The sequence below is a fragment of the Trachinotus anak genome, unplaced genomic scaffold (genome assembly GCF_046630095.1).
Source record: "Trachinotus anak isolate AG129_WGS33_773 ecotype Australia unplaced genomic scaffold, CSIRO_AGI_Tana_v1 ptg000002l, whole genome shotgun sequence".
NCBI classification, from domain to species: Eukaryota; Metazoa; Chordata; class Actinopteri; order Carangiformes; family Carangidae; genus Trachinotus; species Trachinotus anak.
Genome location: NW_027273853.1, coordinates 2,616,641 through 2,641,179, shown reverse-complemented (window position 1 = coordinate 2,641,179; position 24,539 = coordinate 2,616,641). Strand labels below are relative to the sequence as shown.

Below are 24,539 nucleotides of genomic sequence, written 5' to 3'. Positions count from 1 at the left end.
TCAGTGGAGACTGCTGAAGTCAGCATGGACGCCATTCTAATAAAATAATAATAATAATAATAATAATAATACTTAAATCTAACCCTACCTCAATTGTATAGCACTAAAGTTACAAAGTGTTTCACAAAGGGATAAAACAAGAATAAAACAACAAAAAAACAATTATATAAAATGAAATAAATTAAAATTCACAAAAAGACAAAAGCTTTTTTTAAAAATCAGTTTTTAAGAAGGGATTTAAAAGCAGTGAGAGATCTAGCAAACCTAATCTCGGAGGGTCAGTCCGGAGTCAAAAAGCTCAGGCACCAACAACATTCACAAATGGTGGTGATAAGATTCTGCAAGTTAAATCAACTATTTTTAATTAAAAAATGGTGCGTAGGCATAAAGATAACTGAATACAAACAGCAGTGAGAAGGAGCAAGACTTTTTTCTTTTTTTTATTGATTCATTTCCAAGCACAGGTCTAAAATGTAGATTTTAAAGAGTGTAAGAATCTGTTTCAATCTGGTTGCTCTGAAAGGAATCCAGCAGCAGCTGGTTCTTGGAAATCTCTCTTATCATTGCTGTGTTGTTCACTTCAGAGGATATCTGGCATTGAATGGAGCAATATGTGGCCTTACTTTTTGCTTGTGTCCTTTGACTCCACTGTTTGTAGTCTCTTGAAGACTTCAGGGGGGAGAAAGGGGGAGAGCTCCCCGCCACCTTCTGACAACACCCTGCGGTGACCGGTCTTTGTGGGGCTGGTTGCTTTACGCCCTGTATCGACAGGAGCACCAGACAGAGGTGACAGTGACAGCAGAGGTGAAACAGAGAGAAAAGGCTTCTGATTGGCTTAAAGGACAAAATCATGTGGCTGTACATTGGCTGGTTTCGATTTGTGAGCCCGGGGGCAGACTCCAAGTTATCAGTGATTGAGCGAGTGATTATGTTTATAAAAGACAGGACTGGAGGAACACAATTATTTACCAGAGTTTGCTGCAGTGGCCCCTGGGAGAACGGCAGTCTGTGAGGGTTCTGATTGGGCAGGTGAACAGGAAGAGGAAGCAGAGGCAGATGCAGAGAGGTCAGGGGGGTCAGTGCTCTTCTCTATAAATGACTTCGCTCGCTCCAGACACTGCTCAGCTAGCCTCAACATCCGCTCCACCTCCACCGCCACCATCTCCCTCTCTTCTGAGGGCGGGACAGAAACAGAGAGAAGACAGAAAAGGTTATGAGAAGTGATTTTTTTCCCCCCCGATGATTAATCTAATGCAGGTAAACTATGTAAAGGTCATGGGATTTAAGATCTGTGTCAATTTTGTGCTAACAGTCAGCTACTGTATTCAAGCTGATTAGTTCAAATCTGGTTAGAATGATTAACTACGCTGGCAGGGGCTGCTGCTCCTGGTCTGTTTGTCCCATGAGGCAAGTCTGGACAGTCCCATCCACCACTCCACTGACTGCCATATGTTAAAACCTCAGTCTTTTCTCTTAGTTCATAAATTTCATCTGAGATCATCATAGTGGTCTAGGAGAAAAGTGACAGTGCACACCAATAATGTTTGAACATCAACCTGCAGGCCAGTTAAAGACGTCCCTCAACCAACTTAATGTTACCATAGTTCATACTTTTGCAGTGTTTTATTTGACATGATATTCACAGGAAGATATATCTGAAGAACCAAAAATCATCTCAGTGTAGTTTTACATCTCCTCCCTCAGCCTTCTCTCTGCAGCTCTAGTAACAACAGGTCAGTCAGCCAATCAGAAGAGAGGATCTGAGTCCCTGCGCTGGTCTTGGGCCCAGTTATATATATATATATATATATATATATATATAACTTTTTCTATCTTTTCTTTTCTGTTTTTCTAATAATGCACAGTTTGTTTTCCTGCCCAGTGCTGCACATTTCCTCTCATTTCAAATACATATTTCAAAACAGTAAGAGCACAATAACAGAATCACAGTGTGTCTTTGAGTAACAAGTAAAAGTCAATAGCTCATAAGACAGTAACCTGTCTTGTCTTTAGTCTTAGTCAGAGTTCCCAAATACTTCTTCTGCATCTTGCAACAACTAAATGTAATTACACAGAAAAGAGAGTGAGACAACTCAGCAAAATGACCTTGTAGACAGATTTTCACCACAGTACAAAGTGAACATGATACTGTATCTGTCTAAAATTCATCATCAACCAAAATATTGTCACAAAGGTTATGAAGCAATAGCGAATATTGGCCTTAACTCATTCAGCATTTATCCAATCAACATAAATTGCCGACGTCGTCAGTCTGTGATTGGGTAAAGGTTTACCAGAGCATTTTGAGCCCAACCTATAGGGGGCACCACAAATGTGAAGTGCCATATTGATTAGTGCAAGTGGGCATGACTTATCTATTTTGTATTTGCTCATGGCTCAAGATGCCTTGATGTCACTAGAGACATCCTATGCTGCCTCCTGAGCATAGACAAGTTTCATTCAAATCTGATGAACGGGGAACAAATGGTACTACAGTAACTGAGTATATAAGGTTTGAAATGCTGCATACATTTTAATGATGAAACAAGTGTGCGGTTGGTCTCACTGGCTCTTCAAACAGAATTAAACTAGCTGCAGTGATTTCGCTCGGCTTTGTGAAGCTTGAAACCTGCGTGTTGCTGCTTGCACCCTTAATCTCAGATGACTGAACCTCTTCCTGCTGTTGAGTGCAAAAAAGTTAGAACCCACAAACAGCTATAGTTCAATAAGAATATTTGCCCATGAAAGTACAATTAAAATAATCTGAGAACAAAGGGCAACAGGCCCAAAAATCAACAGGATATACAGCATAGGACCCACAGCTCACCACTGCTGATGATATCAGATGCCTAACAGTGTCTGTAGGCATCTGATATCAGTCTGTAGTGTCTGAGCACATTATGGTGGAGAATGTGTACATTCTCTGCTTTCTGAAGTTTCATTTCTTATTTAGTTGATAGGACTTTGTTTTGGTGAGCTCACAAAAAATACAACAACAAACCTCAGGACTTCACATGATCGCAATAAAGGCATGAGTAAGTTTAGCTGCGGCCCAAATGTGTTCACTTTTTTAATCAAATCTTAAGTGTTGCATTCAGCAGAAAACATTTAAATAACTCAGTATCACAATCAACAATATGACCACAGTGAAATGTTTCTTTGTCCTGAAGTAGGTATTTTAATGCAGCCCTATCTGCCAGTCATAACCACGAGTTAAACATTGCTGGCTGTTGTTTAACATGCTACCGCAGCTTCCTAACTTAGATTTAGAGGTTCAGATGCTGACAAATCTCTAGATGGGAAGTCAGATTTTTTCAGAAGCTCACAGAGGGCCCATTGGACAACTCTGTGCAGTATGCAAAATTGAGTAAACATACTAAAGAAGTAATAGAGAAAGCAAACACGAGGTTAGATGTCTTATCATAAAGCATCTCAGTATATGTCTTTAACATCAGTCATACATGCCACAACTCGGACCTTACTTTGTGACACAGTCTCCTCCAAAAGTGCATGTGATATGTAATTGATTGTCCGGAGGTATTCACAGTAAGCTTCCTGCAGAGAGACCACAAGCATGTAAACAGTAAACAATGCAAGATACCCACAGAGATTGTTATGCACTGCATCAGTCAATTCAGTTTGTATAGAGGCAATGTCAAGTCAATATCATGTTTATCAAAAATCTGTCAGTAGACATACTGGAAAGACAAGAAATTATACCTGACAAAACAGATTTTCACAGATGGATAATAAGCTCTCCTTAGTAAGGTTCACAACTCAATGTCCACATTTAATGGTGGCTGGCCTGTTGTGGTCTTTGTTGCTTGTTGTATTGTCTCATCACAAGATTTTCTAATCACACTCTGATGACTATGTCTGAACATTTGGAACTAGCTTTTATTGACCAGTTGCTATAGACTTTATCTTTACTACTGAATAAAGTGCTGGCGCTTATTTTAAACTTAATCATTGTTAAGTTACACTGCCTGTTGCCCAGTCGATTATGGGATACCCCCCAGCAACCCACAAACTACAACAGGATAAGTGGCTATGATAGATGGACAGTCATTCTCTCACAGTACTAGTCCCTGTCCACTGTTCAGTTTATATGAAATTAAATTAAATGATTAAGGATACACTTAGAAATATTTGTAAGTACAGAAACAGCATCTAATCCTACTCCAGAAGTCTCTACAGTAGTAGTTGTAGTAACAAGTAACTATTCTAAACTATTCAAGTAACTTTTTCTAAAAGTTATAATATTCAAATTATTATCTAAGACTAAGACTATCTGATGTAAGTCTAAGGACCTGGTCTGAGCAGCACTGAGGCTTTAACTACAGTGTCTAACACACTTTCACAACAGAGGTGCAAAGGGCAGAGAATCAGTCGCTGAGTATTGTAACTTAAGTGTGCCTCAACTTTTCCGTTAACTGTCAAATCAGAGCCTGCAAACTGGAAAATAACTTCAGCGTCACCTTCACAACAGGTTGTTTTTGTTGGCCTACTGAACATATCCAAAATGCTTTAAACCTACATTGCATCACAGTTTGGTTTTGGCCATATGTGCTGATATGGTGACAGTAACAGAATCAAAAACAGCATTAGCCGTTGTTGCTTTCTATGTTAGAGTGCTTTTTTTTTTTTTTTTTTTTTTTTTTTTTTTTTTTACAGTAAACTGATTTGAGTTCACATTAAAAAAAAAAGACAGAGAAAACAAAGCCTTCATACAAATACGTAAACAGTCTTTAAAAAGTATATCACCTTGAAATAGGGGACAATGAGAGAGGACAGTAGTAGGACAAAAAATCAGATATGTAGTGTAAAATGTTCTGACTTGATATCTCAATAACTGGTGTACATATATTCTATTAGACAGACAGTAAACTCTCCTGTGCAAAATAATGGTGACATTATCTCACTACCATGATAAAGTAATAGTGTCATGTTTAATACAGCTTATTGTACTAAGAAAGGTTTTTACTTTCTTTATTTTTACTTGCTATACAAATCTAACTTAGTAGTGACTGAACATCTTTAGAACAGTCTAAAATAAAAGTATAGTGTTTATTACTAACTTTTATTTGTATAGTATTTAAAGTGAAGAATCCCTTCTGGAATAACAAGCTAACTTCCGTCTAAAATTATATTAATGGCATTTACTACACGAATGGATGGTAGCCGGTAAAATATATGCATATCTTTAATAACTAATGAAATTTACAGGATAAGCATTAAGGCTTTCTCTCCTCTCCAGCAGGTGTGTTTGAGGCCACCGATGAACACTGAAGTGACAGGTTAGCTTGCTAACCCACTCACAGCTCCCGCCCCCTCCGTCTGTTTACATCACCACACACTGGTCCCTGTGAGCTTGAAAACCGCATGTTATTGTTGCAGTCGAGCTGTGGGGCACACTACCTTATGTTTGCTCCCTCCATCCAGCTGTATTGCTACTTTGGCCATTTTCATGGCATTTTGAAGAGCTGTCACACCACTGTCAGCTGTAGCCATGGTTAGTCCGGATACTCTTCTTCTTTGCCCGTTCTCCCCTCCCCGCCCTCTTCCTTCTTCTTTGTGTCCACTCATGAATGATTGTAAACAAAGCTTAAGTGTGCACTGCCTCCTATTGTACGGGAGTGGCAGTCAAATCACGAATTCGGCTGAATCTTAATAATAATGAATAAATTAAAAAGCATTTGGAAAAGTAAAGACAATCACCACATTATCTCTCCGTCACTTTATGTATCTGATGCACCCAGAGGACATTAAAACATTAATGTGATCCAAAATTAAAATATATATATATATATATATATTATTATATTTGTGTGAGCTTGCATAAAGTCAGCAAAAATTGTATGTAACTTTTGCTGTCACTTCATGGCTAATAATGAAGTGACTCAGTAGCCACATGAAGGACGGCGAGCGGCGCTGTATCACATTTCCGCTTATGTTTTCCTCCAGTTGTACTTCCGGGTTCTAATGTTTACAGCTGGTAGCATCGTTGAGACCACAGAGCTGGATCCTGACTTATGTAAAGCCTCTTTTATGTGAAAGCAACATGTACGTCAAGTGCTAGGATTTATATAAAGTCACGGTAGGCTATGCCGCAAGACTGCATTAGTCATAACGTTAACGCGAACTGCATTTTTGACACCAGCTAGCAAACGTAGCAGGCTCAGTCATGCTGCTCAGGCTAAGCTAGCTGGTAGAAATGAACAGTTAATGAACAGAAATGTGTCATGATGTAAAAGCTATTCTGTGTGTGTGTCTATTTAATTTATTGGTTTCCGTTTTACTCTCTTTGTAACGTTATATAATTACACGAAACTAATGAATGTTGTTAAATGGCAATATCACTGTGGCCAAATATATTCAGCAGCAAATAGTGGTCCAGCAAAGTAAGTTTTATAAAGTCAGACTAAATGGTGTTTTGTGAAATAAATACAGCTGTTCAGGGCAACATGATTACAAATTAACTTAGTATCAATGTATGAATGTTTCAAATGGACCAGCATGAGGGTGCAGAGAGGGTTTGGAAAATAGTGAGCTCACTCTAAGACTAATATATGAGAAGATATTTTTGGTCAGTAAAACTCATGAAATATGGACAGTAATTTCAAAGATTAAAAAAATGTTTAAACCATTGTTTATTATTATATCAAAAAAGATAAGACTAATTGGAACTTGCCTTACATTGCAAATCTTTACAGTGGCACAGGCAGCAGGCCTCCATCATCGAGATCAACTGCTGAAAATCCAAGTACAGAATAAACCATGAAGAAGAAAAGCAGGCGTCCAAGGTCGTGTGAGACTTCACGACAGATGACAGTGAGCGTCAGTGAGGAAAAGAGGACATCTGGAAACAGAGGGAGACCTCGAAAGACTGTTCCTGTCACCACAGACAATTTTTACCATGGTAACGCTACAACAGACAAGACTATTAACTTAGACTTCAGCACGACAGCTGCTGACGACACACAGAAACATCCAGAGAGCAAGTCAAAGTCTTCAGGTGAGTGGTTCAGCACTGACTCTATTGTGTTGTGTCTTCTCTTGTAAAGATTCATTAATGTCAGTATATCAGCTTCCACTGAAGCTGTCTGTTCTTTGAAGATCTTTTAAATGTGGTTTCATACACTCTCCTATTCATTTAAATAAAGAAATGAAAAGGGCCAAGTAGGGAACCTTCTTTGAAGACACATCCAGTTTTATGTAATAACTGACAGTTTAGAAAAGAGTGATATCTTTTTTTGCTCCACAGGCAGACTATCCACTGCAATCTGTCGGCTCTGCCATGGAAAGTTCTCTCCACGCAGCCTTAGGCACGCCTTCAACAGGTGGTCTCAAGATCCCATCAATATTGTTGATGATGAGTCAGATGCCGCCGCCCAGTCACCCCTTTTATTCCACTCAGATTTCCAGCAACTTGTTGGGGTCCAGTTGAACCGTGACCCCCGGTTATCAGAGTTTATCTGCAAGAAATGCCACGCCAAGTTCTACAAGTGCCACAGCATCCTGATCAGGTTTCTGCAACGAGTCAACCTCCCTCCAGTTGGGAAAGAGAACCTCAAAAGCCAGTGAGTCCAGTATAAGAAAAATAACAACTTTCGGTGACTTTAAAATTGTGTATTATATATAGGATTTTCGCATATTAAGGCAGAACATCTACAAGTATAAGAAGGTGTGTGCTTCTTTTTCAGGAAGAATGCAAAGTGTCCAGAATCATCAGTAAATCAAGGTTCCATAAGTAAATAAAAGCATTTCTTTGTTTTTGTTTTCAGAAATTATATAAAGTACAAGTCAAGTTGTCTGACTGCATTACTCTGTTGAGACATTCTGCTGTTTTCTTTCAGCACCACCATCCATTACCTCAGACCCTAAGTGCCTTCACAGTCTGGTCTCCTGGGCTCACCACCATGGAGAGGCCTGCCGCTCCTGCCCCGACCTGAAGGAGGTGCTGAAGGGCCAGTGCTGGGGCTCTGTTAAGGCCGTGTGGAGTTGTGTTGATGGTCACAGATACATCATGGACGCTCAGTGCACCACTGCCACTAATCCAGGTTACCCAATGAACTTCAGCAGTGGAGCGTTAGGGAGTGGCAATGGTGATGGAGTGATGTCAGAGGAGGAGGAACTGGAGCAGCAGGAGGAGGAAGAAGGAGTAGAGCAGCCCAGTGGGAATGGAAGGACCCCCGCAGGAAGTATAAGCGCTCTGACTCAACACAGTCCGCCAGCAGTCACGGCACAGACTCAGAGCTCAGCACTGGCTGACTGGGCGAGCAACACTGAAGGTGAGACTGTTTACAAGTCATGTGATCCCAGGAAGGAGGCAGCATCAACTGTACACTGTGGTTACACGTCCAGCGCTGCCTGTTTCTCCTTTCTGAGGGTCTGTGATGGATGTTTGTAGTTTTTATTTGGTCTTGTAATGTGTTGTTACATGCAACCTCTTACTCTATAATATATTTTTGGTGGTAAGTTGACCCAGTGAGTTGTAGTTTTTAGTTTTTCTGTCAGCATTTTTTTGTGTTTAACAAATTTATCAAGAACGAAGTCTGTTCAACAGATCAAAACCCAAAGATATTCACAAGAGAATAAAAAAAAAAAAAACAGCTCAAACCAGTTAATCAATCAGCAAAATAGTTGCAGATGAATTTTCTGTCAATGGGCTAGTCAATTAACTGACCAGTTGTTGCGGCTCTAATTAGCAGTAGGAACACACTCTTTCTTCATCCTTCCTTCTTTCATTCTGTTTAGCAGTTAACTAGTTTCGTTTGTGGACTGTGTCAGTGGCGATCAGATCTATTATCAGTGACTGAAGACACAAACACTGATCGTTTTTTCAATGACAATATTAAGGAACAGTCACTGTTTAGCAGCACAAGTAAGTCTTTATGTTAATGCAACCCGCTGGCGCTCCCTTTTCCATCTGTGAATCCTGGCAAGTGTGCTGAGCATCTGAATCTGACAAACCCCTGTACACTCACCAAGCACTTTATTAGGAACACCTGCTTGATCATGTAATTATCCAGTCAGCCAGTCATGTGGCAGAGGTGCATTGCATAAAATCCTGATTCAGCTCATGTTCACATCAAACTTCAGAATGGGGACAAACTGTGATCTCAGTGACTTTGACCATGGCGCGTTTGTTGGTGTCAGACGGGCTGGTTTGAGTGTTTCAGAGGTTGCTGATCTTAGAATGCTGGCTGATGGTGGTGAAATGTTTTCTTCATACACTTTGGGCTCATTAATACCAATCATTAATTGTTTGAATGCCACAGTCTGTCTGAGTGTTGTTGCTGACCATGGTCAACCCTGTATGGCCACAGTTCACCATATTCTAATGGCTACTTCCTGCAGGGTAATGCTTTATGTCACACAGCTAAAGCAGTCTCAAACTGGTTTCATGAACATGTCATGAGTTCAGTGAACTTCAGTGACCTCCCCAGTGTCCAGACCTGAATCCAGTAGAACAGCTTTGGGACGTGGTAGAACAGGAAATCTGCAGAAATGTCAACATGGAGCCAAGTATCAAAGGAAAGTTTCCAACATCTTGTTTAATCCATGACATGAAGAACTGAGGCGGTTTGAGAGAAAAGCAGCACCCAGTATTGGTATGGTGTTCTTAGTAAAGTGCTACCTCTTGATTCTAGCTGGTCTTTGAGTCCATGTGGGTCCATGAGCCATGTGTCACACAGGATCTTCCCTCACTCGCGCAGGCATCTTCATGTGCCGGGTCTGTTTCTAACAGCTGGTTTGCATCTAACTGATTGATACCGGTAATGACAATATAATGATATGAAAATACAGACGATTGTCCAACCCTCACACAGATACGCTCTGTTGGCAGTTTAGTAGGAACTCCTGGCTGTAACTAACACAGTCTAATACAACAGTCCTGAATAAATCCTTCAACCTCACGGAGGTTCTAATGTTCGCTTTATGTTGAAACTGCTTCAGAGAGCTGCTGATTCAACTTGGAGGCTGCAGTTTGTGGTGCTACTGAATTATATTGTGTTACACTGAGAGGTGTTTGTTATTTTGTCCACCCCATTTATATCAATGAGGGTAGGCTAAATAACAGAAGCACCTCTCTGAGTTTCTCAATATATCTTAACCTCTATGAAGTTTATCATGTTCAGTTTTTGCTGAAATAACCAGGGGTCATTTTCGAGAACACAACTTTGTTTTGCTGTTGAACTGAATTGTGTTCTATTTAGTGTCCACTCTCACCTGCATGGATTCACCAGCAGACAGTGGAAACTAGTTTGGTTATTCCCCACATGCAGGGAGACAAAGATGTGCCAATAACCTGTTGTTTTCCTGCAGATACTGATGCAGATGTTGAACTCATCTGTACGTACCCTCTGAACTGTCAGCTTGTGGCGTGTCTGTATGAATCCTTCACTCACATGGTTGTGGATTTTCTCTACTAGATTTTACAGGTCATGAGGAGGCTTTGTCTCCTGCTCAGGCCCAGCTGGAGGACAGGACAGCTGACAGCGATGTGTCTGACAGGTGAGTCACGCTGCTCATTTTTTTCATCTTATTGTCTTTTCTCAAGTATTAAGTGAGATGTCTTTTTTTCCCATGTATTTTTGATTATAAAGCAGGTCTAGGTTCTATATTAATACTGTGAAAGTATCAAAGCCTCAGTCCACAGAGAAATGCACACAGCCTGTATTCAGACACTGAGCCTTAAAACCAGCCGTCAGGACTTCTGGAACTTTGTGATGTCACAACAAAGCAGTCACTGCTCTCAGCCACGCCCCAGGCCCCGCCCACCTGAACCCACCTTCCAACCTTGCAGGATTTGGTTTCTCTGAGTGTTCACCTGAAATCTGCTATATTTTTATTCAATCGCTCAGGAAACAAGTCATCCAATCAGAAGAGAAGCTCAGATCCTCGCTTATGATTGGCTGACTGACCTGTTGTTACTCGAGCTCCAGAGAGAAGCCTGAGAGAAAAACTACTGAGATGGTTTTTGGTTCTTAAAACCACTAATATATCTTCTGATGGAGATCAACACTTCAGATAAAAGTAGTTGGATTAAGATTGATAGAATTCAATAATATCTATCTGTGTGTGTCCAGGGTCATCTCCGAGGATGAGTTTGAGGACAGTAGAAAAGGAGGGTTATCAGACGACGAGTTGTTTGAGCCGTACTCAGACAAGAGGTGTGTACAAATACACTTCACCAGAGAGCAGAGATGGACTCAGAATGGGTGCTGACAGAAACCCAAGTACAGTGTGTGTACTCAGTGTACGTCTCTCCCCTTCTCAGAGCTCGCAAGGTGACCGTCCCAAACAAGAGAAGACAAAGCCCAAAGGCCCCACAGGAGCCCAAAGTCAAAAAGAAACCTGGACCCAAACCTGGCTGGAAGAACAAGTTCAAACCTAAAGGGTGTGTAGGCATATTTGTCACAACTGGAATCCTGCATTTTCTCAAATACACAAGTTGCATGTAATATTTAAATGTGCAATTTATTTCAGTCGGAAGCAACAGATAAGTTTGTTTTTGGCCCATGTTTTGTTTATTTTAGTCAATGGTCTGAACACTAAATACACTTCATATGTCAAACTACTATTCTGTTTTTATTTGAAGAGAGGAGCTTCCCAACATCTACAAGTGTCCGTATCAGGGTTGTACCGCTGTCTATAGAGCTCCTGATGGCTTGAAGGTCAGAATTCACACACCCTGACACCATGTCATTCATATTCAACTGATACATGTTAAGTAACTGGAACAATAAAGATATGTATTACTGTTAGGGTAGTATTGGGTGTGTGGCCTACAGCAGGCAAATTTCTTGTCCTCTGTACTGCTCCAGACAGAATTAAATCAACTTTGAAATTTGGTCTCACAGTGTCTTACATGACAATGTGTAAGAGTGTTATCAGTAAAAACCATTCATTTCTACTGTAAATCAATAGAAATGAATGAGATGCCCTGTTTGAAGTTGGCTGTGTCAAAGTCTAGTTTTCTCCTCTGGTGGGATTTTAGAAGCACATCAAGGAGCATCATGAGGAGGTGAGAGAGCGACCCTGCCCCCATCCCGGCTGCAATAAGGTCTTTATGATCGACCGCTACCTGCAGCGACACGTCAAGCTGATCCACACAGGTGAGGTCTACAGGATTTTAGTTCGTTTGTGGACAGAGTTTTATCAACAGTCATGTTCATCATATTTGGGGTTTCATGTAGCTTGTGCTAAAGTCTGTCCCCTCCATGTCTCCAGAGGAGAGGAACTACATTTGTGACCAGTGTGGTCAGACCTTCAAACAGAGGAAACACCTCTCAGTTCACCAGATGAGGCATTCAGGAGCCAAGCCACTGCAGTGAGTACTGTTATCCTTCAACTATTTGTACCAGGTGAAGGAATCAACTGTGACTCTTCGACATGGTGGTTTTCTCACCATTCATTTGTTTAGAAACAGATTTTATTTGGTAATAATTTAGGACAAGTCAGACAAAGGCCATGTTTTCAAGTTTTAAAGGGACACTCCTGCAGTTCAGTATTGCACATCCATAAATCTGATTGACTCACAGGAGAGATTTAGACAATGCTCAAAATTAACTAGTATCTGTACTTAACTTTAGTATTATTATTTTTTTTAACTTCTGACCTTAATCCCCTACACTTAAAGACAAATATTGTACTTTTGACTCCTCTAAATTTCAATGAAGTACTCATTACTTTGAAGCAGAGCTTTTAGTCAGCGAATTAACCTTCTTTTATTTTGAAAAGCACCACGACCTTATCTTAAGCCCACGTTTGAAAGTTTCGAATTTAAGAAAGATGCATGACGAGGTAATGTTTGCTCAATTCCAGATAAACTTTTAAACAGACAGCTTGTAGTTGTTGCTGTTTTTATGGTCTGGATGGTCAAATGACTCACGGCCATTTCTACAGGCTTTTGATCATATTCTCCAAGCATTTTATTCTACAGTTTCTGCAGTCAGTCAGCCCATAGATTGTTTTAGAGTCATTAGGTTCTGTAAATGTGGAACAATATAACAAAAAAATGTACTTTAGAATACATAAGTAGCTTTAAAATCCAGACTCCAGAAATAAGGAAACCTACATTTCTCTGTAGCAGTGTCTCATATTAGATCCTCCATGCCTCTTCCAAACTTGTCAGGGTTTTTCTCTCAGACTGGACAAAGCTTCTCCAGAGCCACACAGGACTTGTACGACATTTTTCACAGGATGAGTAGAACTCATGAGGAGTAAACTAAACTTTATGAAGGAACCAGCAGAGTGATTCTTAAAAACAGGTTTCAAATTGTTTTCTTTCCTGCAGGTGTGAGGTGTGTGGCTTTCAGTGTCGCCAGCGAGCATCGCTGAAGTACCACATGACCAAACACAAGGCGGAGGCCGACCTGGAGTTTGCATGCCTCATATGTGGGAAGCGTTTTGAGAAGCCCCACAACCTGAATGTCCACATGTCCATGGTCCACCCACTGACTCAAGTTGAGGCTCAGAGAGGCAGCAGCCAGCAGCAGCAGCCTTACTCTGACTTACACACCATCACACTGACCGGGGAGGTGGTTCAGCAAGACCAGGACAGATGACAGCAGGGAGGTCAGGTCTAGGTCTGCTGCAGGGGTACATAGACTGTGGGACCTGAACCAGTTCTAGCAAACTGTACTGTGGTTTCTTCTCGTGTACACTGAGTTCATGGACCGGGATGGGACTCAAAACAGAGGTTTCATTTTAGTGGCTAGTGACCAGTCCAGAGCCACCTCACGGTCAGCTCCGATTCTCATTCCAGAATAAATTCACGTCATTGTCAGGACAAATTCCGACCAAGTAAACCACGTGTTTAGGTGTTAGTTTGTTAGTCTGTAACACTGACAGACGCTGCAGTGTAACTGATGCTTGGGAGTGAAGGTGTCGAGAATCTTTATAAAAACAACCACTGGTAAACATCATTGACTTTGTCACAGTAAGATCATTTCTACTAACAGATTTTTAAAAATTCAAAGGTGTAATCCTTAAGATTTCAGTTAAGGTTGAGATTTGGTGACACCTGTTGTTACCATGGTAATAACAAATGAGAGCTAATACTGCACAGCAGAAAAGCAGCTGGTTTATCCGTTTACAGAGCAGCCAAACAGTCGTGTAATAAAGAAGTCTGCGCACAGCGCCAGTAGTTTTCCACCTTAAGGTTTGTTACTTCACTTCCTCAGTGAAGTCGGAGGTGTTCATCTCAAACAGCTCACTGTGGCTGCCCCTCACTCTGCCATTACACCCACTTATGTAGACGCAAGTCAGCACTGTGACAAATACAGTTTCCTGTCTTTGCGTTTCCACTGCTGAATGCTTTTAATGTGAAGCATAAGTAGGAAATGGATCAGGATCAATTTTCTACATTTAGTTTTCATCTGTATAAATGGGGGTGTGAGGCAAGTTAAAAAAAAAATGGGGGGGGGGGGGGGGGGGGGGGGTCACTTATTTTTGTCTTCCAAGAAAAAAATATTAACTTGCCTTTCTGGGCTTCCATAAAAAGGAGTTTGATTGAATGAAATTCTTAAGGATTATAACTTTGAAAGAAACAACCACTTCTGGTGCCTCTGGTGGACATATTATTTTACACTGCCTATGAACTACATGGAGCTTTTTATTTCATAGCTGACGTACACAGTAGCAGCCACATATTAACGACCGTGTAACCTACATGTAACCTCCTCACGGTGCAAACAGTTGTGCAGAACGATTCCCAAGAACATATGCCTCAGCTTTCTTAGGTCACTGTTTTTTGTTAAGTTATTACAGTGCTCAGTTCCTGTTTCAGGACTTTATCTCTGTATTGTAAACAATGAAAAGGGCTTCAGATGTACATGTGTAAGTTGTGTGTGCATTATGTAAAAAAAGACGTAAATAAAATGTAGACGTTTTTTACAAAGCTGAGTATCAACAGTTTTTACATTAGAACAGAACTGAGTCAGTTACTATCAACTGTCAAAGACATAGAAGAATTTGCAGTAAGCGGGCGTCTTTGCCTCAGTGTCAGTCCTTAGCTGTTCAGAGGAAGTCCATCTCTGGGCTCAGGCTCTGAGGGTCGAGGTGCACAGAGAGAGCTGCTGCCACCTCTGGATCCAGGTCTGCACACTGGGACTCCAGCTGGACCAGGAAACCCACCAACAGAGAGACCGAACAGGAAGAAGTGATGAAGACAAGACAAGTAGGAGAGAGAGGAATCCATTGTTTTAAACGGAAGATGTTACAATGAGGGGAAGTGCAGGTGTTCATGTGTGTTGGTTACCTGTCTAAGTTGGCTGGAGGACAGAGCAGTCGGAGACGTCTGTGAGATCACTCTCAGCAGAAACGGCTTGGTGTGGTTCAGAATCTGGGAAGGCTCCAGCTGACAATACAATTCAAGTATTTCATGTCAGAGCGATATCACAGGTTTGAGTGCAGTCCAACATGAACAGAGAATACACACTATCACCTGAGGCTCTTCAGCAGGTTCAACAGCTGATGGAGGTGTGTGTCCTTCCAGGAACAGCTCCAGAAGACGAATGTAGCAGAGGACGGCAGTATGAAGGAACCCTGGACAACGCACGGCTCTGTGCAGCAGCTCAGCACTTTGCTGGAGCAGCAAGCTAACACACACACACACACACACACACACACACACACACACACACACACACACACACACACACACACACACACACGGATTACAGGGATACATTTTACAAGAATATGAAGTGTCTGCTGATAAAGCTGTTTGCACTTGTTACACCATTAGTCACAACTTTGTAACTACAGCAAAGATCTACAGTGAATCTAAAGTTGGACAGTTTCCTCTTTAGATTCATATTCAATGTTGTTGTCTCACCTGTAGAAAGCCCAAGGCATCAGACCAGTAAACTCATCTGATGTCACCATGGTAACTGACTGATAAACACCTTGTTCTGCATTTGAGGAAAAGCACATTAGTCTTATGATGCATAAATATCCACAAGATAAAATGAGTTAATGTCAGTGTAACATCAGATTTAATCAGAGGTGAGCAGCAGGTTAAAGTGGCAACAGAACTGATGTTGACTAACAGCTGAGTGCTGAGCATGTGGAGTGAACTGAGGTGTGAAGGTGTTCACCCACTGTACCGTTTGGTTTAAAGATGAGCAGCCAATCAGCAGAGTCCACCAGCACAGACAGAAGGGTTGAACATAAGCTCCTGGCAGTTTGATTGATTTTCTCCTATAGAAATAAACAGAAACCAGTCGCTCCTTCAAATGTCATGATGAAAGGCTTCACTGTCACATTGCTTCAGTGTTGTGTTCAAAGCTGAAACTTTGTAAACATGATGTGAAGTTTGACCTGAGGGAGTGTGGACTGTGAAGGAATAGTTCAACATTTCAGGAAACACAGCAGATGAGACTCAAAAGCAAACTCAAAACTTATCCATTCTCTGAGGCTCATGGTTAATTACTGTGTGTGTGTGCGTGTGTGTGTACAGTTTGTTACATGTTTGTTACATGTGCGGCAGGGGTTTCCGTTTGGTTGTGTTGATGTTTTGGGTTTTTTATTGCTGTCTCTTTTCTCATGTGTGAGCCTATACTCTTATTTTCATTTATTTGTGATGAAATGTGCTATACAAATAAAAACTGCCACTGCCATGATTGATATCGGTCTTGTATTTGTACACTGAATATGAAGCTGCTTAGCTTAGCATAAAGACTGAAAACAGAGGAACAGCCATCCTGGTTCTGTCCAGAGGAAACAATATCTGCCTCTGAGCACCTCTAAAGTTGACAGGTGAACTCGTTACAGCAAAGGTAATATCTCCTGGCTATAGCTTTATGTTTAACAGACAGATAAACTCAGCAAGAAAGCAACTAAGTGTATTTCCCAAAATCTCAGACAACTTCTTTAACAACGAAGCCACTTAGCTGACACCACTGAGAGAGAAATGCAAGTACAACAACATAGGAGGCCTCAGTTTCATGTGTCCATTACTGTCATAATGAACTTTGAGTATTTCCAGGACCAAACACTTCTGTTCCTCCCTTGACTAATGCCGTGTTTGTGTAGATGTTGTGTTGTCTACACGGCTAATGTGTAATAAAGAGGATAATGAATGAACCAATGAATCAGAGACATGTTTTTCATCTTGGGCCTTGTATGTTAGTTTGCATGTTGCTCATTAGGGTTTATTGGCCTGTGCTGGGCCTCAGAGACAGAGCTGTCTCTGTAACTGCTCACAGATCCCAGTTGCTTCAGTGCATCTAATGTAAACCTGAACACAGCCTGGTGGTGGATATGGGGCTGTACACAGTCAGATACCTGAGGACACAGGAGTGCTGACAGATAGTCGTTTACACACAGGAAAAGCAGGAAAAGCAGCACCTGGAAGAAGAAACGAGACAGCAGCAGGTAAATATAGAGATGGTGGAAAACAGCCTCTGATCAGACGTCACTCTGGATCAGCTGATGTGTCACAGCCACCACACCACAAGATAACAGCTCCAGCTGAGTCTGGTGTTTACAGAACAACTGTATGTATAAGACATAAACTCAACACTGTGCATCGTGGCAGCATTATACTGACTGTAACTTACTGTATATCAAAGTTTTTGAATGGAAACAAGCACACTGGCCGGTTTAGACTTGTGGTGGTGAAATGACATGAGTGTGATTCTTAACTCTCACCTGTCGGTGCTGTGTGCCCCTCTCTGGTCGCAGCATATTCAGGGCTGCACTGAAGCCCTGGCTGTCCCCTGCATGACCTCGCCAGGCACGATGCAGGCTGGATGCCAACAGCAGAGCCGGAGCTTCAGGCACTGGCAGTGACGATGGGCCATTTTCTAAACTGAACAGCAGAAGGAATTAAAAATCAACTCAATGTGAGAACACACACACCACCAAGAAAGACAAACTGACACTGGAATTGAAGCTGGATGAGCCAGAACAGGAACAGCTGAATGTTTCAGTGGTAGCATGGACTGAGGTGGAGCAGAATCTTGGGTGAGAAGAGAAATGTCTCCACGTATCTACGACCACGTCAGAGACAGCGGTTAATGAGGGTGGAGCTTTACCTGTGAGCCCAGTGCTGACAGTCAGTGAGGAGCTGCAGCTGCTCTGGTAGAGGCTCTCCATCACACACACGACTCCACAGTGACAAGAGCACCGGAGACAGACTCTCCCACCAGTGCTACACACACACACACAAACACATCATCATGAAAAGGCATCACACAAAAACTGTATCAGTACTGATTTCATCATTTCCTATTTAGAGAAAATAACCATTTCATGATGTAAAATATTCAAAATAAGGCAGTAAGAACAATGATAACTAAATGCAGGAGTTTTAATTTTTACCCGTTACATCTGTCTCACCAACTCATTTTAGTTTTATATTGAACCTTTAAGATTTACATTTGTAGAAATGGGATGAAAAATGTCCAACTGTTAACACCGATTTTATTGTTCTTAGGAATCTTCTAGAATCAGTCTCTAATAGAACAAGAATTATCGCCTCGCGGCTGTCTGCCTCCACCACTAGTTTTAGATTATATCCCTGTTTATCCAGTCATGTAAAATATGAACCATTTTTGTCAAATTTTGTCATAATTGCTGCATGAAGTCTTGAGTAATGGCTAAAAAGTGTATTGTGAAGGAAAAGCGCAGGTGTTACCATCTGTTCAGGACCCTGCCATCATTCATTTTATAAACCGTCCGTGACATTAAGGTCTAAATGCTTTCTATGGAAAATACCTGAAGCATCACCGTTTGTATTTGACCCTTGTAAACACACTGGTTGAATCCAATAAATGACTCAAAATGAGCATGTAAAGGTTAATTAAGTTCAGCTGCTGTGTGGAGAACAGAAAGTACCACTGTGGAGGTTAGGAGCAGGGGACAGCGGAGACTGATCTGAGACCAGGCCTTGTTCACTTCTGTCCTGGGATATCCGCAACACACACTGGCACATATCACACCCTGGAGAGGAAACACAGTCAGCAGACAGACTCTATGATGCTGTCACAAGAGCTCGAGAAAAACAGTAAGACATGTATCAGAGATTTGATTTTTAGATTTTAGTGAAGTGGTTCTCACTCTCAGGAAATGTGCTGTTACATGTCGAGGCAGCAAGCCGGCTGGAGAACACACCTTCCTCTGATGCACAAAAGAAAAACAGACAAAGGAAGATTTCAGTTTTACCATCAAGCACATTTGTCACACAAAAACAGCTGATCAGACTTGATCCAGCCGCTCACCTGATGCTGGTTGACGTGTTCTATCAGTGTGTTACAGTCCAGAGTTGTCCTCCCTCCTTCAGCCTTCACCTTCACAAACAGCCCCGCTGGGAGAGCCAGCAGCACTCTGTGAGACACACACGTCTCACACATCAGTGGATATACACAAAATGAGAGAATGTGTGTGTGTGTGTGTGTGTGTGTGTGTGTGTGTGTGTGTGTGTGTGTGTGTGTGTACCTGTTCCATGTGTTCAGTGTGTGTTGCAGGCTGAGCTCGGAGCTGACACTCAGTGAAGCTGAGCTCACTGTAGAGGAGCATCTCTGAGACACAAACTGAAACAGGAAGTCGCACACATCTGCTCTGCCCCTCCAGCCACCAGAGAGGTTGCTCACCTCCATCTCAAAGACGAGCTCCTGCACAAAATGATTCTGATTAACCTTACTGAATACTTCTTTCTAGCTTGGTTCACTGTGAATGTACAGTATTTAATTCCAAACATGACACTAACTGTTTCTTGACTTGTGTCATCTGAAGTGATGTTACACACACACATACAGTGAACACACACCTGTAACCTGGACAGGATGTCTGGCAGACAGGTCCCTGCGGCTGACACTCGGTGATCCAACTTTCTCAGGCTCTCATCACTGTTAACATTAAATAAATAGAAGAGTTACATTTAAGGTGGAAATAACAATGTACATTTACTTTCATCACAGTAACAGGAACAGCTTCTACTTGTTGCATTCATATTAAATCTCAAGTCCTGTAGGTTGCCACAGCACAACAGAGGGAAAAGGTCTGTTGTATCACATGTAAGTACAAGGACAAAGGTTTTCTGATGCATTTTGACTGTTTTTTGTGCTACTTTTGCTTTTAAACTTTTTAAGGGCCCATATTTTACAGTTCTCCAGTGTTTTATCTGAAGTGTTGATCTCCATCAGAAAATATATTTGTGGTTTTAAGAACCAAAAACCATCTCAGTGTAGTTTTACATCTCCTCTCTCAGGCTTAACTCTGGAGCTCTAGTAATAACAGGTAAGTGAGCCAATCAGAAGAGAGGCTCTAATCCTCTCCTCTGATTGGCTGACTGTTTTCTGAGTGAGCCAATAAAAATATAGCAGATTTCAGGTAAACACTCAGAGAAAGCAAATCCTACAAGGCTGGCCAGTGGGTCCAGGTGGGCGGGGCTTGTACAATATGGGACCTTTAATAACATCCATCCAGCTACAGTGCAGTACACTGGATGGCTATGAACAAAATAAAAAAAGAAAAAAATCTGAGAAATTAGAAAAAAAACTATACACTCACTTTTGCTCTGACATTTGAATTTACCACTATTACCACTATATTTGTAATTGGACTGTGCTTTTCTACCTTAACTCACAAAGAAATTTACCATTTGCCTTTCATCCACCAACTCTCACACACACACACACACACACACACACACACAGTCAATGTAAGGCAATAGTCGAGAGCAACGTGGAGCTCAGTGTCTCGCACACAGACACATCACCATGTGGACAGCGGGAGCCAGGGGCCGAGGCACCAACCCTGTAATCCACCTGCGACCCACTGCACAGTCTTCTCACTGGAGACCATGACACTGAAGCACACTTGGCTTTCAGCACATTTTTTTTAATACTTATTCAGGAAAAACATTAGACTACATGTGTTTCAGGTGTCATTCACACTTCCTCCTTTGGAGAGTTTCTATTGAAAAGATTTGACATGTAATCGATTACAATGTGGTTTCTCTATCAACAGCACTAATTACCTTTCACATACAAAATACTGTTTCCATGAACGTGCACCCACCTTGACTGCTGGTCCATGATGGCGTTGAGGAGATGAGAACAGAGGCTCTTCATGTCTCCTCCACAGCCTCCCTCCTCCTCTGGGCAGCACCAGTATAGCTCCAAGCAGGCCCACTGCTGGTACTCCTGACTGCACACACAGAGGTAATAGGTGTGTTGATTTTATTTCTGTTGTATGTCTAAAAGCAGAGTGTGTGTGTGTGTGTGTCTGTGTGTGTGTCCTTCCTCACCGTTCTGGGTCGGACAGGGTGTCTTCACTTCTCTGTACTCTGAGCTCATTAACCAGCCATTCAGAGAACATCAACTTGACAAACACAACAAAGGTTGATCATTATTCGTTCTCAATAACATCAATCCATCAATCAATTTCATTTAACCTACAAGTGGGAGTCACAAAGCCACAGATTGCTCTCTGAGTATGATACACCGGTTCACTGGGCACATTGGACTGTCCAGTCAAACATTCAACAGCCTCTGAGCCAGCAGAAAAACACACGACCACTTCACTGGGCTCCATCTCACCTGATACTGTGGTTTGTGTTGTAGCTGCTGGAAAGCAGCGTGTCTCCACAGGTACCAAGCCGTCTTCCTCCAGGTGCTGCTGGTGTCTGTGGCGCTGCTCCACAGATCAGGCAGGTTCTCCTCCTGGTTCTCCCCCACCGGACCATCGGCAGTGACGGGAGTCCTTCTGGCTTCAGGCAACAGTCTTGGGATGAGGTACAGAAGCTAAACACAGACACATAGTTATATATGAAAAAGTCTGGCTGTTTGTTTGGTCTCATCTCGTTATTAATCAGTATTGCAGCTGCTTATCAGCGAGGGTGGAAGGTTGGCAACATGTTTAGCTGTCATTTGGACAGAGGATAGTGATGACAGGAAGCTGTATGTTGTAACGAAGCTGATCTGCTGATACAAGATTAACTGATTGGTCGATGGACAGAAAACTGAAAATTTTAAAAAGTTCAAACACAAACCGGTTCCAGCTTCTCAGATGTGACAATATGCTGCTTGATTCTGTTTTATGTCATTATATGATCATCACTAACTGAGACTGTGATGTACATGTTTCACTATCTGGACATCTTACAGCCCTTCAGCTGATCATCAGCTGCAGCTGATTCCCCTCCCTATGTGTCTTGTTTGTCCCCATTCGGTCCTTTGAGTCTGTGTGTGTGTGTGTGTGTGTGTCTAGCTGGACGTGGCCTCCTGATTCCACTTCTCATGCACAGCTGTTCTTCATCTGCCAACCAACTCCACACCCATTTAAACCTGGCTCATCTCCTCATTCTCCACCAGATCATCCAGTCACATTAAGGCCGCGTTGAGACTGCAGGCGAATCTGATTCAAATCAGATTCCTTCTCAAATCCGATTTTTAGGGCTGACTGTCCACACTGTTTTTAGCAAGTGTCCAAATCGGATATGGCTCTGTTCAGACTGTGCCACATTATTGACTGATCTGACAGGTTGCTGTAGTAACGGAGCGTCTGATATATGTCATATAATTGCGACAGCGACGACGACAACAACAACAACAACAACAACAACAACAACAACAACAACAACACTGATGGAGGCAGGTCACCTCAGTATATTGGCCTTATCACTGTCCAGTAGAGGTGCAGAACATCTCAGACGCACTAGACCAGGGGAGCCCAATACGTCGATCGCGGCATTAGAAGAAGTAGAATCTACTTCTTTTAATGCCGTGCGATCTACATTTTTTCCTCAACTTCATTGGGAGTTCCGTGCGATCTACCTGCACTCCTCTTGCGATCGACCAGTAGATCGCGATCGCCGTATTGGGCACCCCTGCACTAGACATTTGCAACGCCACAGGAGGCTGGTGGGATTATACACAACAATGCTTCGTGCTGCACTCACTGCCGGAGTTTCTGTGCAGCGACGAGTGTGGTGCCACCCGAAGAGCTGGGTCTGGCGTCGCGCAGAGTGACGTCACGGACAGTCAAAACCGATCTGAGTGTTTGTAGCTGTTCAGACTGAGACGCATCTGTCCAAATGCGATCTGAAACTACCTCCCGAAGGAGGTTTCGATCTGGTTTCCCAAAATCGGATTTCATGTGATTTGTGACTGTTCAGACTTCAGAAGAGCCATCCAGTTCCAATCTGGATGGGCTAAAAATCGGATTTTGGCTGGCAGTCTGAACAAGGCCTATGTAGTATAAACACTATGGCCAGTCTCTGTACCTACCTTTTTTTTCACTCTACCTGTTGTGTTCTGCTTTGTGAGTCCAGAAAGAGAAACACAAAACCTTACACAATTATGAAAATGGTTGTTAGTTGCAGTCCTAGAACAAAGGAATACAGCAACACTGTTCAGTTGTGTCTGTGTTAATGGGCAGAAAAATCTGAAGAGTCAGGAAGTGACAGATGTCATCATCCATTTAGCAAAAGATTGGAGACAATGTGGCAAAAAGTCCTCTACAGTAAGACACATCAGCATTTTCTATTGTTGCTTTATCAATGCTTTCTGGCTAGTAACAGAAAGTGACACCTTCTTATAGAGGCTGCTGAGAATGTAGTCCTGCTGCTGATGCTGAGGCAGTGAGTCCCCTCTGCAGAGCCCGTAACACACAGCTGCCACACACAACCTAGACCGGAAAAAGAAGAAGTTCAAAACATGCTGCTCTCACTATTTACATCAGACATTTTCATCAGTACGTCTGTAATGAGTCACCATCCATCAATATTCAGCCTGTAAACATCTTCCAATTGTAAAAGCAATCTGACCTGACACAGGAGAGCATGTGAGTGTGTGAGCTGCAGACCAGTGCTGAGCTCAGAGCTTCTCCAACAGGTACTGGTCTGGGCAGAATGGGGGGGACCAACTGAATCAGAGGACTGTGGGACATGGAGGCATGGAGGTGGACCACAAAAGCTGCCAGACCGAGTATGTGTGCAGAGCTCAGCGATGACAGCTTTGGACAGAAGAGGTTTGTAAAACTGATGAGTGAGTGAACTGATTTCAGTCCCGTGGAGGAATAAAGAGGTGGATGATTTTAATGTTTTCAATAGAACGATCCAGGCAAGAAAATGAAGTAAGAGAGATAACAGACATAAAATCAAGACAAATACAAAGAGAAGTGAATATGAATAAGGGTTTATGAACCTGGTTATGAAACAGGTCCCAGAGTCTGTGTATGAGGCTGGAGAGCAGCTGTGTGTTACCAAGCAGCACAGTGACGAACCTGGAGGCCCACAGGGTTTGTCTGGAGAGACAAAACACATCTGGTATTTGTAGATGTGTTTAAATACCAATTCATACATCTGTGTGTATTTTTTTTAATTGCTGGTAATAATCACATTCCTCTTCTATTACTTGTAAGACTTTCAAAACATTTGTCCCACTCACTTATTAGGAGGGTTTGCCCGGGAGGCGTCCAACAGGCACTGGCAGAAGTTTCTCAGGATCATGTTGACAACCTGAGAATATGAGGGAGAGATTCATTATGGAGTACATATACATACTGGTAACGTAACAACA

General features: G+C 42.1%; 3 protein-coding genes across 7 annotated transcripts in view; 1 reads left to right on the top strand and 2 right to left on the bottom strand.

Moving 5' to 3' along the window:
* The window catches only part of vps9d1 (VPS9 domain containing 1), a 30,237-nt gene extending 24,694 nt beyond the window's left edge, over positions 1-5,543 (bottom strand). Inside the window, exons 1-4 of one of the 2 annotated variants that reach the window (XM_071490001.1) lie at positions 5,419-5,543; positions 3,483-3,555; positions 970-1,173; positions 624-759 (exon numbers count right to left, since the gene is read on the bottom strand). In XM_071490001.1, the coding sequence (XP_071346102.1) occupies positions 624-759; positions 970-1,173; positions 3,483-3,555; positions 5,419-5,511 (506 nt within the window). In that variant the 5' untranslated portion in view covers positions 5,512-5,543. The remainder of the gene's footprint in view (positions 1-623; positions 760-969; positions 1,174-3,482; positions 3,556-5,418) is intronic. The other variant, XM_071490006.1, reaches the window with a different exon arrangement.
* Positions 5,544-5,959: 416 nt separating this feature from the next.
* znf276 (zinc finger protein 276) lies at positions 5,960-14,908 on the top strand. 4 transcript variants are annotated; one of them, XM_071489974.1, is made up of 12 exons: positions 5,960-6,063; positions 6,714-7,015; positions 7,265-7,580; positions 7,704-7,750; positions 7,857-8,291; positions 10,437-10,518; positions 11,094-11,177; positions 11,285-11,404; positions 11,606-11,681; positions 12,005-12,122; positions 12,238-12,337; positions 13,304-14,908. In XM_071489974.1, exons 2-12 carry the CDS (start codon positions 6,778-6,780, stop codon positions 13,572-13,574), a joined length of 1,887 nt encoding a protein of 628 aa, XP_071346075.1. In that variant the 5' UTR covers positions 5,960-6,063; positions 6,714-6,777; the 3' UTR covers positions 13,575-14,908. The 4 variants fall into 4 exon arrangements, with proteins under 4 accessions (XP_071346075.1, XP_071346066.1, XP_071346084.1 ...); XM_071489965.1 differs by having other exon boundaries at positions 5,966-6,097; positions 13,304-13,712; XM_071489983.1 differs by having other exon boundaries at positions 5,970-6,034; positions 13,304-13,712.
* The window catches only part of LOC139628338 (Fanconi anemia group A protein), a 27,922-nt gene continuing 18,168 nt past the window's right edge, over positions 14,786-24,539 (bottom strand). Inside the window, exons 23-42 of the mRNA XM_071489951.1 lie at positions 24,408-24,478; positions 24,165-24,264; positions 23,786-23,973; positions 23,550-23,646; positions 21,558-21,761; positions 21,266-21,339; positions 21,037-21,165; positions 19,784-19,862; positions 19,453-19,628; positions 19,236-19,341; positions 19,075-19,134; positions 18,853-18,957; positions 18,051-18,166; positions 17,665-17,824; positions 17,299-17,361; positions 16,119-16,212; positions 15,848-15,923; positions 15,455-15,608; positions 15,269-15,367; positions 14,786-15,126 (exon numbers count right to left, since the gene is read on the bottom strand). Of these exons, the coding sequence (XP_071346052.1) occupies positions 15,028-15,126; positions 15,269-15,367; positions 15,455-15,608; positions 15,848-15,923; positions 16,119-16,212; positions 17,299-17,361; positions 17,665-17,824; positions 18,051-18,166; positions 18,853-18,957; positions 19,075-19,134; positions 19,236-19,341; positions 19,453-19,628; positions 19,784-19,862; positions 21,037-21,165; positions 21,266-21,339; positions 21,558-21,761; positions 23,550-23,646; positions 23,786-23,973; positions 24,165-24,264; positions 24,408-24,478 (2,250 nt within the window). The 3' untranslated portion in view covers positions 14,786-15,027. The remainder of the gene's footprint in view (positions 15,127-15,268; positions 15,368-15,454; positions 15,609-15,847; positions 15,924-16,118; positions 16,213-17,298; positions 17,362-17,664; positions 17,825-18,050; positions 18,167-18,852; positions 18,958-19,074; positions 19,135-19,235; positions 19,342-19,452; positions 19,629-19,783; positions 19,863-21,036; positions 21,166-21,265; positions 21,340-21,557; positions 21,762-23,549; positions 23,647-23,785; positions 23,974-24,164; positions 24,265-24,407; positions 24,479-24,539) is intronic.